Source organism: Pezoporus flaviventris, unplaced genomic scaffold (assembly GCF_033815535.1).
Source record: "Pezoporus flaviventris isolate CSIRO_AGI_PZ_B2104156 unplaced genomic scaffold, CSIRO_AGI_Pfla_v1 ptg000013l, whole genome shotgun sequence".
Classification (NCBI taxonomy): domain Eukaryota; kingdom Metazoa; phylum Chordata; class Aves; order Psittaciformes; family Psittacidae; genus Pezoporus; species Pezoporus flaviventris.
In genome coordinates this window covers 2,509,498-2,523,318 of record NW_026892561.1, presented here as the reverse complement: position 1 = coordinate 2,523,318, position 13,821 = coordinate 2,509,498, and the positions used below count along the sequence as shown (strand labels likewise).

General features: G+C 42.3%; 1 protein-coding gene across 8 annotated transcripts in view; it reads right to left on the bottom strand.

Annotated features, from left to right (window-relative positions):
- GLIS1 (GLIS family zinc finger 1) overlaps nucleotides 1-13,821 on the bottom strand; it is a 203,421-nt gene that overhangs the window by 12,373 nt on the left and 177,227 nt on the right. For all 8 annotated transcript variants that reach the window (XM_061451184.1, XM_061451190.1, XM_061451183.1 and 5 more), the window contains one exon: nucleotides 12,032-12,182. In XM_061451184.1, the coding sequence (XP_061307168.1) occupies nucleotides 12,032-12,182 (151 nt within the window). The remainder of the gene's footprint in view (nucleotides 1-12,031; nucleotides 12,183-13,821) is intronic.

Here is a 13,821-nt window from a genome sequence, read left to right as displayed (position 1 = left end):
AACTGCCTGGGTTGGGTTTCCTCTGCCTTCTCTTGAAATGTCTTGTCCCGGCTACTGCTGGGAAATGAGCACCCCATCAGAGGCCTGCCAGGCGGCTCGCTGCCCAGTGCTTTGTTTGCAAGGATGCTCGAGGAAGCCCATTTTTATATCCTATCCAAACATCTGACATGCCAAACAAAAATGGTACATTTGAGGTGTCTGGCTGTGGAAATACTGAAAATCCCAGCTTCCCTACCCAGTTTAACCGCTCCCAGAGGCAGTTGAAATCTTACCCATGTGAGAATTTAACAGGTTTTAGTGTTATTTTCAAAGCAGCGCTTCTCCCCATTCACTCTGTTTTGCATCCCTGTTTTTCCTGTGTGCGAGCTCAAAGTTGTGATAGTGTCTGTGCCTCAAAGCCTTTTGAATGGCAGGTTAAGAGCATGTGAGGTTCCCCATGCGAGGCAAGAGGGGTGAGCTGAGCGGCCGCGCAGAGCTGCTAGCTCGGCACTGCTGTCACTCGCTGGAGCTCAGCAAACATTGCTGTCTGCGGGCAGCCAGTATCCTAGGAGCTGCCTGTAGCACAAGAACTTGAGCTGAAACCCTGAAAGCGCTGTGTAACACTTGACATCGCTGGAAGAGTTTCATGCAGTTGAGCAGGTCACCGTAAAATCTACCCCATTCTGCTCAGTCTCTCCCGAAGAGGGAATTTAACTTGTTTCCCAGAAGTTAAGGCAGAGTTTCTAGCCAGGAAAGAGCTTTGCTCAGGAGAAATTAGCACGAGTGGCTAGATTTGTCATCACAATGCCCACAGCTCAAGCTGGTCCCTAAAATACGATGTATGAAGTGTATGCATGTGTGAATGTGCACTGGCACGCTCTGAGGGAGTTTTTCATCAGCTAACTGTCCAGTTCCCAGTGCCATGTTTTTAATTCCCTCTGAATATCTGCCTACTAATTAGGTTGCTGTGATACTCAGGTTGTTAAAAGAGAGGAGGAATCATTCCTGATGCACAATAAAGAGATAATGCATTAGTAAGAGAAAAGAGTTTAAAAGGAGATGCCTTCTGTGAAGAAGAAACTCTGAAGTACTTAAACCAGGAACTCAGCTGGATACATTAAAAATTCCCAAGCAGTAGCTCAGGCAGATACGTTTCACTAACTAATAGGCTGGATATTTCCTGTTAATACTGTACTACAACCACAGTTTGCTTTGGTTTGGATATTAATAATAAATATATAGCATATATTTTACTTTAATTGTAACTGGTATAATTCACTCAATTTGCAGGTCCTTTGGGGGCCTTTTAATATATATCTGTGCCTATATATAGCTACAGAGAGAGATTTACAAATGAATACTCTCACACACATGTAAAAAACCTCCTTATCCTTCCTTAATTCATCAGATTCAGGGTTAAATGGAGTATTTCTGTTCAGGAGCATAAATCTTTTTGCTATGTCCCTAACTTTGTGACTAAACTAAAAGGAATCAACAGTTCTTACAGACTACTGGCACTGCTGACGTAGCTGGACTGGTGAAACCCTGTCTTACAAGGATGCTTCGTGATAAAACACTGAGTAACTCAAACAACAAACTAACCCACTGCAAGGCTTTTACTACTCTAGTATCAGAAACCATATGTCCCTTATGTGAAAGGTAAGCTGTTAACCGTGCATTCACCTTGTTCCTCTCCATTAGCTGCTACAGGCACTAATGAAGTTACTAACAAACCCTTACTGAATCCAGCAGATTTCCAGTTGCCTACTGATGGAACTGCCATTGCTCACGAATTTGCTGTCTGTAACATTTGATGCAAGTAGAAAAGCTTTTCCACCTGAAGACCCATTTTGGTGACTTTATGACAGTGGGTACTTCTCAATCCCTGTCATCCAGAGAGGTGGTCACCAAAGAGCCTGTGTTCCTTACATGTGTTGGCTGGGCTTGAATGTACAGTATCTTTGGGAACAGCAGTCGTGTAGGAATAAGGCACAGCTTTCTTGAGCAATAGTAACAGAAAGGGAACTGCACAGTTGGATGCAGTTCTTATTAAGGACTGTTTATCACAGAGTGGTAAAACCAGTTCAGTTTTGATGCATTAAAGTTATCACGGGAGTTAAAACCAGTTCAAGACATACTGGAATAGGAAGACAGGGTTTTCTTTTAAAGTAGAACTGCCCAACTAGGAGCATGCCACTGACAGAAGAGTATTTAAACTGCAGTTTTTCAGATTGCAGGGGTGCTATGGAGGAGCCAGCCTCCTCTCCACTGTGTCCAAGAAACGGGAGCAACAGGGCATGCACCACAGAGAGAAGCAGGTCGGCTTGAAACAAAAGGAACATTTAGCTCACACAGCATGCCCCGGTCTGTGGCATTCATAGCCACAGGAAGGCATGGAATCAAACAAAATACCTAGTTTTTAAAAAGGGACTGAATAATTTAATGGCCAAAACCAATATTTCCATGCTAAGCAAGGGGTAATCAAATCTTGTGCTTCAGGATGTAAACTGATCGCCCAAGGAGGCAGAGAGGAATTCTCTCTCTTCACTCATCATGCAACTTCGTATGATTGACCAGGTATTGTGGGTTTTTTTCAAACTCCCTTTGAAGCACCATGTGTAGGATGGCGCTGAAGACATAATACTAGTCTTGAGGGACCTATGATTTCAGGTGGAATTGCAAAGCTAATGCATTCCTCTCCTGAGGATGCATCAGCAGACAATTAAGTAAGGGGACTAATCAGAAAAATCTTGTTTCTATAATACCTTCAGCCATACAACTGACAGAAAACTATTGGAACAACTGATCCTAACTTGGTAACATACCTTGTCCATGAGACTGCACATTCTGCACCATGCTAAACACTGTCTTCAAACACTCAGCTTCCTAAAGGCAGCTCTTGAAGTCAGATGGGATACTGCCCACGGTGCGTCGTTAAACCAAGTGTTAGACATAGACACTGAGCCAATTCCTCACCTCTACCACAAAGTATTTGTCACTCACATCAATGGGAATCGTCGGAAACTTGATCTTAACAGAAGGTTTTTTTCAAAGAGAAAAGGAAAAGTCAAAACATAGAAATTCATCTGTCTTCTCTCATTCTATAAAGTGTATGCCTTTAGGAATCTCAAACGGAATCCAAGTAAGACTTTTACATGAATTTTCTTGTGGTCATGTTTTAACAATGTATTTTGGACAGTGAAAGTTCATACTAACTGGTAAGTAAGGTCCATGTGAAGGAACTATCTAGGTGTGCCATGGGCTAGCAGTGGTCTATAGAAAAGACATCTGAAAGACCATTCCTTTCTTTTAGGACTACTTATCCTGCCACCACTTTCAGCTTCCTGAAGCAGGCAGAGATGTATCAGAATTTGTGTACCTTCACAATGCACAGCAAATGTCTTGTTCTAGTATTACTGCCACATAAAGAACCAAAAAATACATATCCACGTTGACTTTTCTGAGCTTTCTGACAAGATATCCAGCTGTGTCTTCTGTACTCACCCACAGAACTTAGTCTGAGGAACAGACAGATTTAGGCTTTGCTTTAGACAGTCTTTGTTCAAGAGCTATTCCTAGAACACAGAGCAAGAAATTGTAAAGGCAGATTTTGAGCTGATTTAAGATGAGCCTTTTCATGATCTAGTTGATCATCTCTTGATGGCCAAACCCTACATACAGGATAGTTACTTATTAAATACTGAATGGAACTGAAAATTGTAAAATAATGAAAATAAATGCAAACCAAGAGTCTTGAATACTAGCTGGGAATGAAGTGTAGCTGCAAACCAGAAATATCTAAGATAGGGATGTTTCCAATAGAAAGACTCTTTTTTTGATGATGTGATGGCTTGACTGGCAGATTCCTCAGCTAGACAAAGAACCTCAACCCATATCTCATTGGGCTCAGTGGAAACAGGACCAAATCCAGGCTGAAAAACATCTGTCCCTTATCTCAAATAGTTTTGGTATATTTTGGGTTATAAGACCATTCTCTAATACAGTTCTCATGCATAGCACGTCATTGTATCAAACAATCTTGACTTTGAGAATTATGTTTAACTCATGTGATTAGGAAAAGTATACATAAAGCATGAGGGTAAGAAGCACAAAGCAAACCGGCTCTGTGTTTTATCTTGACTTGTGCAGCATTGCAGCTAGTTACAAATACTGAGGTTTTCCATGAAACCAGGTTCTACCCTAAACTCCAGCACTCCGACCATTTCATTCATAAAACCTCTCCCGCAGGCATTATAGTTATGTATATTGTGAGAAAGTCCAATTCAGTTCCAGGACCAGGAGATTATGGTTTTTAATGGGAAAAATAAAAGAAAAAAGTGAGCACTGATTTTCATCTCTTCCCATAATATTAAAAATGATGTGTAAAGCTCCGCTAATCTGGTCTCTGGATAGCGCCCAATCTCTTGCCACGTGTTTCTGTTCTGGGTCTTGCCCTCCGGGAATTTCTGTCAGCACATGCTCAGGAAACAGTTATACCCTTCACTTCTTTCTTTACCCTTTTTTCTGTAAGCCGGACTCTATCTGAAGCCCGGTGAACCTTTGCACTAATCACTGCCAGGTGCCTCTGGCTACGTTTCTGGAATGCAAGGAATCTTTTCCTTCTCTCCCTCTTTCTTCCTTTCTCCTTTTCCCCCCACTCCCTGATATATAATAAATCCTTCAAGGCAGATCACCTTGCCGGGCATCATTGCGTTTTATTACCCTTTTGTATAAACACTGAGCAAACAAGTCACTGGGCTGTGACACGCTGCCCTTCTGACAAGGCCTCAGTCTCTGCTCCATGGCTGCAAGACACGACACTGTTTCTGTTGTTGTGCTTCGGGTTTTCTCTGTTCTCCCTCTGCTCATGGCCAGCTCAAAGAGGTGGCTGCTGTTGAGACACTCGGGATCTATCCCTGGCGCTGCTACTAATGCACTATGTGACACATCTCTGCGTGTTTCATCGTTAAAGTAGGACTGAGGCAATGACAGCCTTTCCTTAGCTTCTAGATAAACACAATATACTATTTTTCATTCAGAATACTGTCTTGCATCACTTGAATACAGTTCTACATCTTCCCCCACCCACACTCTGAGCAGTGTCAAATGAGTGCAGGAGCTAGTAGCGATGAGGAATAAGAAGGGCTTCATAAACATTCTAGAGAACACTATCCACTGGACCTGTAATGTGACTGAAGAGTCTTAGGTCATTTAATTGCTTTAGAATGCTTTTAATAATACCAGTAACAGTGATATGAAACCAGCTTTGGGTTCAAAATAACACAGGAGCCAAAGGGGTCCTTTCCTGGTACACTCAGGGGCTTTCTGCATGGTACAGAATGACTCTCTGAGATACTCACAGTCTTTCCTAACATCTACACATGCAAGAGCGTAGTTAAGTGTAAAACATAACTCAGTATTTCGTGATGCGTTTCATTACCTACACAAACTCATATACACAAACACATTTTCTTCTGTTACATGAATATCTCCTGATTGTTCTGACCTGGTATGTGCTGTTTCTGCAGAGCAGTTTATCATAGTGATCATTATGGGAGCCGTGCCCATCTAAAAGACATTTTTATTCATAAGGGTGGGTTCAATCATCTTTGAAATGAAGCTGATGAATCACTACAGTGGAAGCCACTGTAAGGGAAATTTGAAAACTTATTAACAATCTAGCAGGAAAATAGATTTCAAATGTAAAAAATCCTTATTAATGTGGTCAAAGAAACATCAAATGGATTTCAATAAAGAGCACTGCCTTAGGTTCAAGTGATTGCCAGGAAGTCAACTACAAAGACATGCAATCAAACACAGGTATCATCTACTCCGTATTATCCGGCATGCACTGCATGCTTGACTGATCTATCTTACTTCAGTCATTTCAGGTCATTATTCCCTGGCAAATATGCAGCAGGATGCTTCCAGGTGCAGGTAGGTGCTGTACAGGTAACTAATGTCTGCTTCCTTCAAGTTTACAGTCTAAAAGGCGACATACCAAATAGTGGGAGGTGTTAAAATAACCGAACCACTTGCTCTACTGTGATAAATTACTGCGTTTGGTGTATAGGGTCTGCACCTAACTGCAAAGTTTTGCTTAGAGAGTAAAACAAAATATGAAGAAAAAAGAAAAAAAAAAAATCAGCTTTACAGATGTTAAGTGTAAATTTCACTACAGGTAAAACCAGTAATGGCTAAAATCATTAACACGATGCGGAAGAGCTGTGGCTGAATCCATACTAAATGCCTTCTGAGTTACTCTGACCACCTCCTTTAACCTCCCACCTTCTTCTGCAGCCGTCTTATTTCTTACTCTAAGAGAGCTTTGCTTACAGCTTCGAGATAAACTGATGAAGGTGCTCTAATGAATGTCAGTCCAGCCTTTTTAGAAACACAAATGAAATACATGTCTGCCTATTTCTGCGGTGGCCAAACACTGTTTTACCCCACCATCAAGCACTAAGTTATTCGTAACCATGTATTGTTGAAGCAAGCCTATGCTAATGCTAATTTTGCTTTAAGGGGGAGGTGGAAACTGTATAGGCCTATCTGGACATGATTATAAATGAATTCTGATCACATTTTCTACAATGAGATAAATGAATTGGGATTTGAAACCAGATGCTTTTAATTACTGAGTTTCTTTGTTACATGAACCTCAGCTCCACACCTGTACATTGTTCTTTCTTTGGACAGATGTACTGATGCCCCTTTTGCGTGCTCATATCCATAACACTGAGATAAATTATGATGGGTTCTTGGCTTCCTCCATTGAAAATGTTTTCAGCTGTCAGAGATATCTGTTTCTTGTTATTGGTTTTAGTGCTTTTGAAAGAAAGACTAAAACACTGACTTGTGTATTCTATTATAAATGAAGAGTATTCTCCAGCGGAATCCACAATGAATGAATGATGTATCTCCTTGGTCCTAGGAACTGTTATAAGAACTGTGGAGGTATTTAGTTCTCCAGAGTACTTCTAGAGAGTAAAAGTTTGTTTCCTACAAAGGTTCTAGCAACATGCCGTGAGTTGCTACTCAACTTATTTATGTGAGCCCACAAACTTAAAGATTAATAGAAGTTAGACGTAAGTAGTTATAACACCCGTCTCTTAAAGTAATGAGAATTAGGTATACAAACATGTTTTCCTACCTGGTCTGGATTCTGCCAGTTCAAGGAGATGGATGATCAGGGGACTGGAGCACCTCCCATATGAAGACAGGCTGAGAAAGTTGGGGCTGTTCAGCCTGGAGAAGAGAAGGCTGCGTGGAGACCTCATAGCAGCCTTCCAGTATCTGAAGGGGGCCTATAGGGATGCTGGGGAGGGACTCTTCATTAGAGACTGTAGTGACAGGACAAGGGGTAATGGGTTAAAACTTAAACAGGGGAAGTTTAGATTGGATATAAGGAGGAAATTCTTTCCTGTTAGGGTGGTGAGGCACTGGAATGGGTTGCCCAGGGAGGTTGTGAATGCTCCATCCCTGGCAGTGCTCAAGACCAGGTTGGATGAGGTCTTGGGTGACATGGTTTAGTGTGAGGTGTCCCTGCCCATGGCAGGGGGGTTGGAACTGGATGATCTTAAGGTCCTTTCCAACCCTAACTATTCTATGATTCTATGAGATAGCATAGAAAAGAATCTCCCCCATTTCTTTTACTGGTTTTGGGGTGATTTCTTAAATCTTATCCCAAAAACAGTCATGCTTCAGAAAACTGGCTGCTTGAAAAGAGCACTGGAACTCTTACAGCCACAGTCTGAGTGTGGTCTCACCTGATGAGCAAGCATCCACCAAACCTTTTATATGCTGTCATCATCTCCCAGCTCTGCAGCTCACTGAGAGCAGGTGGAGGGGGCTGGACCACATTCTGCTTTGAAATGGAGGCACCTGAGGGGGCCCTGGCAATGTGTGTTACAAGGGCTTAGACAGGGGTAGGAGCTGGCTTACAGCCTCTTACTGCCAATGTGTAACGTGGCAGTTGTATACACAAATCTAACACACCGAGATTTTATCTTATGTATTTGTTTTCAACCTTAAACGTATCGGGAATTTCAAATCTGGTGTTTTCTGGCTGAGCAAGAAGGGAAGCTCCGTGTACCTGCTGTTACTTCATGTAAAGAGAAAGGAAGGACTAAACTGTTAACAGAGAACTCTTTACATTAAAGTATTTCTATGGTATTTGACTTAACAGGTGCTAAGTAGCAAGCAAACAAAACTGATGTTTAAGCAGCCTGATTAAAATGTCTCTTTTCACTTGATTGTTCCTAAATCCTGTTTCTTGTGATTTTTGTATAGGTTAAGTGGCTCTTCAGGGGGGTCTGGAACATAGTTTGAGCTGGTTACAGTTAGCTGGTGAGAACCCCAGCAAAAGAGAGTGTGTAAATTCCTTCCTCTAACCTTGATTGCTTAATCCCTTTTATTAAAGAATCACAAGATTAGATTCAGAGCTGTCATTAATCATCACCTATGGACATCGCAGATGTCTTAATCCCACTTGTTCTTCATTTACTGTTGTGTTTACAGAGCAGAAATGGAATATAAAAAATAGTTTCACTTTCCTTTCCCTTGGAGACACATCAACCTTCCTGATACAGTGATTATTTGTCAGTACCCCCAGCTTCTTGGAGAACATAAGTGCTGTTTGTTATGGGCAACACAAGTGACAGAGGGCCTCAGTCCCGTATAGAGGGACCATGTTCAGACCCTACAAAGTGACCTTGTTAGGTCATTAAGCTAAATTGGTGCAAATCCCTAACTTGGTGCCACCACTCAACCTCACTTAACTTTATTCCTATCAGTTTCATTTAAGCTGATAATTTATCACACTAAATAGTCTAAACTGGAATTTACAGAGATGGTTTACACTTGAAATTAAGCACATTTTAAAATGACTTAGATAGTAACAGCTAACAAAATAGTAGAAAGCAAGCCAAGTGCAACATTCACCTAAGATTTAATACCAAAAGCTGTTTTTCTGTCTTCGTTCTGCTGCAAATCAAACTGGACTATTTTTGCAATGGGCAAAATGAAACTGGGTTAGACATTACACATGGCACGGGCTACAAGAAATGCTAAAATAAACCTTTGCTACCTGAAATAAAAATTAAATGTATATTTAAACCTGGATTATGACAAACCCACTTTCGGGGTGCCAAAATATTTCTCAGTCACACACTTTTAGCTTAATTAGTATCAATATGAGTAAAAATTGTGGTCTAGCATAGACCTCATGCCAGAAGTTGAGAAAATACTCTGTATTGTATAAAGCCAGTATAAATACATTTGGTAATGAAGTCAGATTTTGTTAGAACATTTTCAAGTGAATTAGATAATTTTGTCAAACTATTTAAATGTCTTAGCAAACCATTTGGAAAATTGACTGCTGCACTTGGTATTGACTTTGGCAAAGGGTGGTATAACAGAGGGCTTTTTTTAAAGAAGAAGAAAACCCCTTTAAATCAAATTCGGACTCTTATGTCAAACTGGAGTACACTATTTGTACTCTGCTTCATGTAGTTTTTGGCATCGTGCATATTTGATGACTCAGTAATTAGATTTCTTGATAGTGATCATTTGGTTCATTCCACAGACTGAAACTATGCAATCCAGGCTTGTCATCGGGCTGATTCACAGTATAGAAATTCTTTGCATTTACTTAAACATGAATGCTGAGACAGCTGACAAATGAGGCAAAACATTCTGTGTGTGCCAGAAAGCAGCTAATATGAAGGAAGGCAGTGGTGGGTGTTTCTTTCCTATTGTAGGCCATATATATTTCATGTGAGTAATGGCATACTGCTATGAACTGGCAAAAGCGTAACAGTTCTACAATTCAGTGGCTCCAAATATTAGATTATTAAGTGATTTTGCCCAGTTAACTGGATGAATGCCTTAAACAAAACTGTGCAAAATGAAATTCGAGGCCTATTAGTTCACACTAAGTTTTTCTACTTGCAATTGAAATGTCATGCGTGGGCTTTATTTCAGCAGTCATTAATAATGTAAGCATAAACAATTAGAGACAGCAAAAAGGATCTTGGACTGGGTATGACGATGCTGAATGTGGATTATTTTGAGTTTAAAAAAGGATATTTGAGATGCTGAAAAATTCCGCGTAATTATGTCATGAAACTAGATAGCCTGTTTTAAAATAACTACTCAGAAATACATGCCACTCTCCATTTTCTGATGGTTGGTTCACGGTTAGAAATCCGTTATCGTTTCACTCTTACGTTTTGTCATAGGATATTAACTATGGTGTTTCTGCAAAGACTCTACATTACGTAGGTGTATAGGCACTGAGATGATAATCAGCACTGTTGTCTCCTCTGAGAAAGAATAGTGACTGCACTAGACCTGAAAACAGCAGACATCAACGGTGGCGTCACCTCTGGTCTAAGCAAATGCTCAAAATGCTGTAGCAGGAGCGCAGTGAGAAACTCAGCTCACTCAAGCATGGTGTTTCTGGAAGGGAGACATGAAGGGCACCAAGAATTTATCAGTAAGCTTCAGGCCCCTCAAACTGGAAGACTGTTGCCCTCAGTCTGGTCAAGTCTTTGCTTTCATTTCTTATGAACTTCACCTGGATGTGAAGTGCCTCAGAAACAAATCCACCTCCCTGAGAGCTTATTAAATCCTTCCCATAGTATATATCCCTACTTCACTTTATTCTTCGCTGGAATTTTTTGCCTTAACTCCCCTGGGAACCAACTCCAAGGGGGAACAGCTGAGCAGCACACTGGGGAGCACTGGGAGGAAAGGATCCTACTCCTCCAGGCTCAAGTAGTCCCATTCTGCTCATGGATTACCTTCACCCTGGACTGTCTCTATTCCTCCTATTTGTGCTCACTGCCTTCTCCACTACAGAAAGCTTTGTATGTACCTAGTGTAATTTCCATCTAAATAGCATTCCCAATGCCTTCTGTTGCCCATGACTCCGCCATGGGCATGTGTCTGCCAACAGGAAATACAAAGCTGGGAATGCGGGTGGCAGGGCAGGGAAGGAAAAGGGCTGGGCATAGGCATCTTATGTGACAGGGACAGGATGAGTCCATTCCTGTGAGCATCACACACTGGGAGGGAGCACTGGTACCTGCTACTGGCATAGGTCAAAAGAGATGGCTGACTGAGGAACAGGGTACAGAAGCTAAGGTTGTTACAAGGGGGATGGGTCAGTGACAGGACTAGGATGGGAAAACTCTACATTCAGTTGCTGTATTCAGTAAAGAACCCCAAAGTATTTTTAGGAATGAAAATCCCTGAATCTCTCTGTATCGCAGGTTCCCATCAGTAAAGCCAAATCAGAGTCCCCTCCCTGTCCCAGGTGCTGGGAAATAATACTGTAAGTTTGATGTTTAATTTACATGAGGCTAGGTGCCAAAAAAAGCCTGACCAAAAAGATTAGAGCATAATTTTGTGGCTTACAGAGATTCTTTACTGTTGAGACGTTATGATATCCTTGAGCAAATGGTACTCTAGAAATGTGAAATACCGTAGCAATGCAATGCAATCCATACTGTAGCAACAGAATCTATGTATCAGAGTGATAATACACTCTTCCCTACTTAGGATCTCGCTGATTAACGCCCACTGTTGAGAAATGTGTTACAGAAAATCTTATCAGAGAGCAAGGAAGTGAGAAAACTTGCTGCTCTGACACTAAGTCTTACTAAGGTGAACACTGCCTTATTCCTGAGTCATGGTCTGGGGGTTTCCCCTTTGAGAGAGTTCTCCTTTGAGCTGAGAAAAATTATCTGCACCTATCCAAACCTGTCAGAAGTCACCAAGGAAGAATAAAGAAAAAACAGAACCTAAATGCAATTGCATGCTATGGAGAAACAAGGCCAAAGCCCTGAATAACCTGATAATAAAGTCAAAGTTTGCTCTGCTTTGCACAGAGGATGGATGACGTGACCTTCTGAGGTTTCTTTAAAACTAGATTATTCTGATTCTAAACCAAACAGAATCAGTTTGGGCCAGTGTTTTCCATTGGAACAGCATCCATACGAAGTAAAATACACAATTAATTATTCATTATCATCTTTCACACACATACCCATCCCTGGCACTCTCCAACGGTGACTGGTGGTGATGTGGGCTGGAAAGGGTAGAGTCGAGTGGATGCTGTCTTGAAGGGATGTCGTGAGGAGGTGGCAATATACCTGGTGAGGGACCGTTATGGTTAGCGCTGGAGCCACTGTACATGCCTGTGAACACACAGCATATTGCAAAATCAAATAAGCAAGAAAACATCCAAATAAGTCCTGGAGAGTCCCCAGCTCCTTCCCTGTTCCTCCACCTGACCCCGAGACACACACACAGCAGCCCGCTTTGGCTGGGGGAGTCACCTGCATGGTGCCCCGTATGTCAGTGAGTCCTGCTGTGCTTGGAACAGCACTCAAAGTTGTACCGAGGCGTTTTGACATGCGTCTCTCCTGCAGCCCTCAGGTGGTCCGCTTCTTCCTTGCTCTGACTGCAGACCTGTAAGCGCTCCTCCTGCCAGCCAGCAGGACTTGGCAGGACTCCCACCCTGCCCTTACACCACTTCTGAGTGAGAACCTGCCGTGCTCAGTTGTTTGCAGCATGATGGAGCTCATTTGACAGCAGAGCGGTACCTGATACCAACATCACATCAGACCCTGAACTCAGAGCACTGTGTTTGCATAAGGGGGGGGGCAGGACCTGGGTTTTGGGGTTGTTTTTTTTTGTTGGTAATTTCAAACTTTTTAACTTGACTTTCAAGCAGGAGAAATTTGTAGTGAGACCATGAAAACAAAAGGTTTACACAGAGGTACTGAAGGATGTTAATGTTCCATTTTGGGGTGTACTCTGGCTACTCTCCTCTACCATGGCAGTCAGGCACCAATAGCCAAGTGTCTGCCATGCCCTCAAGTATGCACTTTGTTGAGGAAGGTTTGTCCAGGACTCTTGGATTAAGATTTTTCTTATCATCTCCCTTCTAAAGAGTAAGCCGTGCACTAAGACAGACCTAAGGGATCAGGGCCTTGACACTGACTTTTGGCATGAAGACTGCACTGTGGGCCAGTCTCTGTAATGAGGGGAGCTCACGGAAGTGCTTGCTGCCTAGAGTTACAAATGCTGTTTGTAAATGCCACCCTATCACAGGGGGAAAACAGGACTGCCTCCTGGTCGACACAAGTCTTGACAAAACCTAGCCTGTCTTTTCTCTATTTCTCCTCCCTTCTCCTCCTGTTCTTAAAGCTTGCCTACAATGTACCTCCCAGTGTTTTGGCCAGGGAATCTGCACACAGTGGAGGAATGGAGCAAGCACTCACATTGTATTCTGAAGGCTGTAGGGAGCAAATGAAGTTTGCTGTCCTGTAGTGTGAAGCTATACAGCACAGATGACCCCATACCCTCTCTGAGGTCTGCATTCTCTCCCCCTGTAGCACCCATCTTTCCCGTTACACTGCAAGCAGAACTACACATTCAGGAAGCTGTGTGTCAGCTCTGCTGGCTACGTCCCATGTCACTGACAGGGTTCTGGATGGCACTTCCCCCAAACCTCGCAGTGACATGGAACAACCAGAAGACAACATGAAAATCTGGAGCTGTGGGGAATGTGTGAGAGCCCTCTGGGCAGATAAGCAACGGCTGAAGGTCAGCATCTGTTTCTGAAGAGCAGATCCACTAAGGCAAGATTCCAGCCACCTTTGTCAGGGACTTAGGATGAGTCAAAAGCCTCTCATGAACAATGAGTCCTCAGCTGTTGGACAGATCTAAAGCAACAAAAATGAACCACATCATCTCCGTCTCCCACGAGACAGAACATTTGTCAATCAGCCAGTGAAACCAAGTTGCTTTCTGCACCAAAAGCCCGACAGA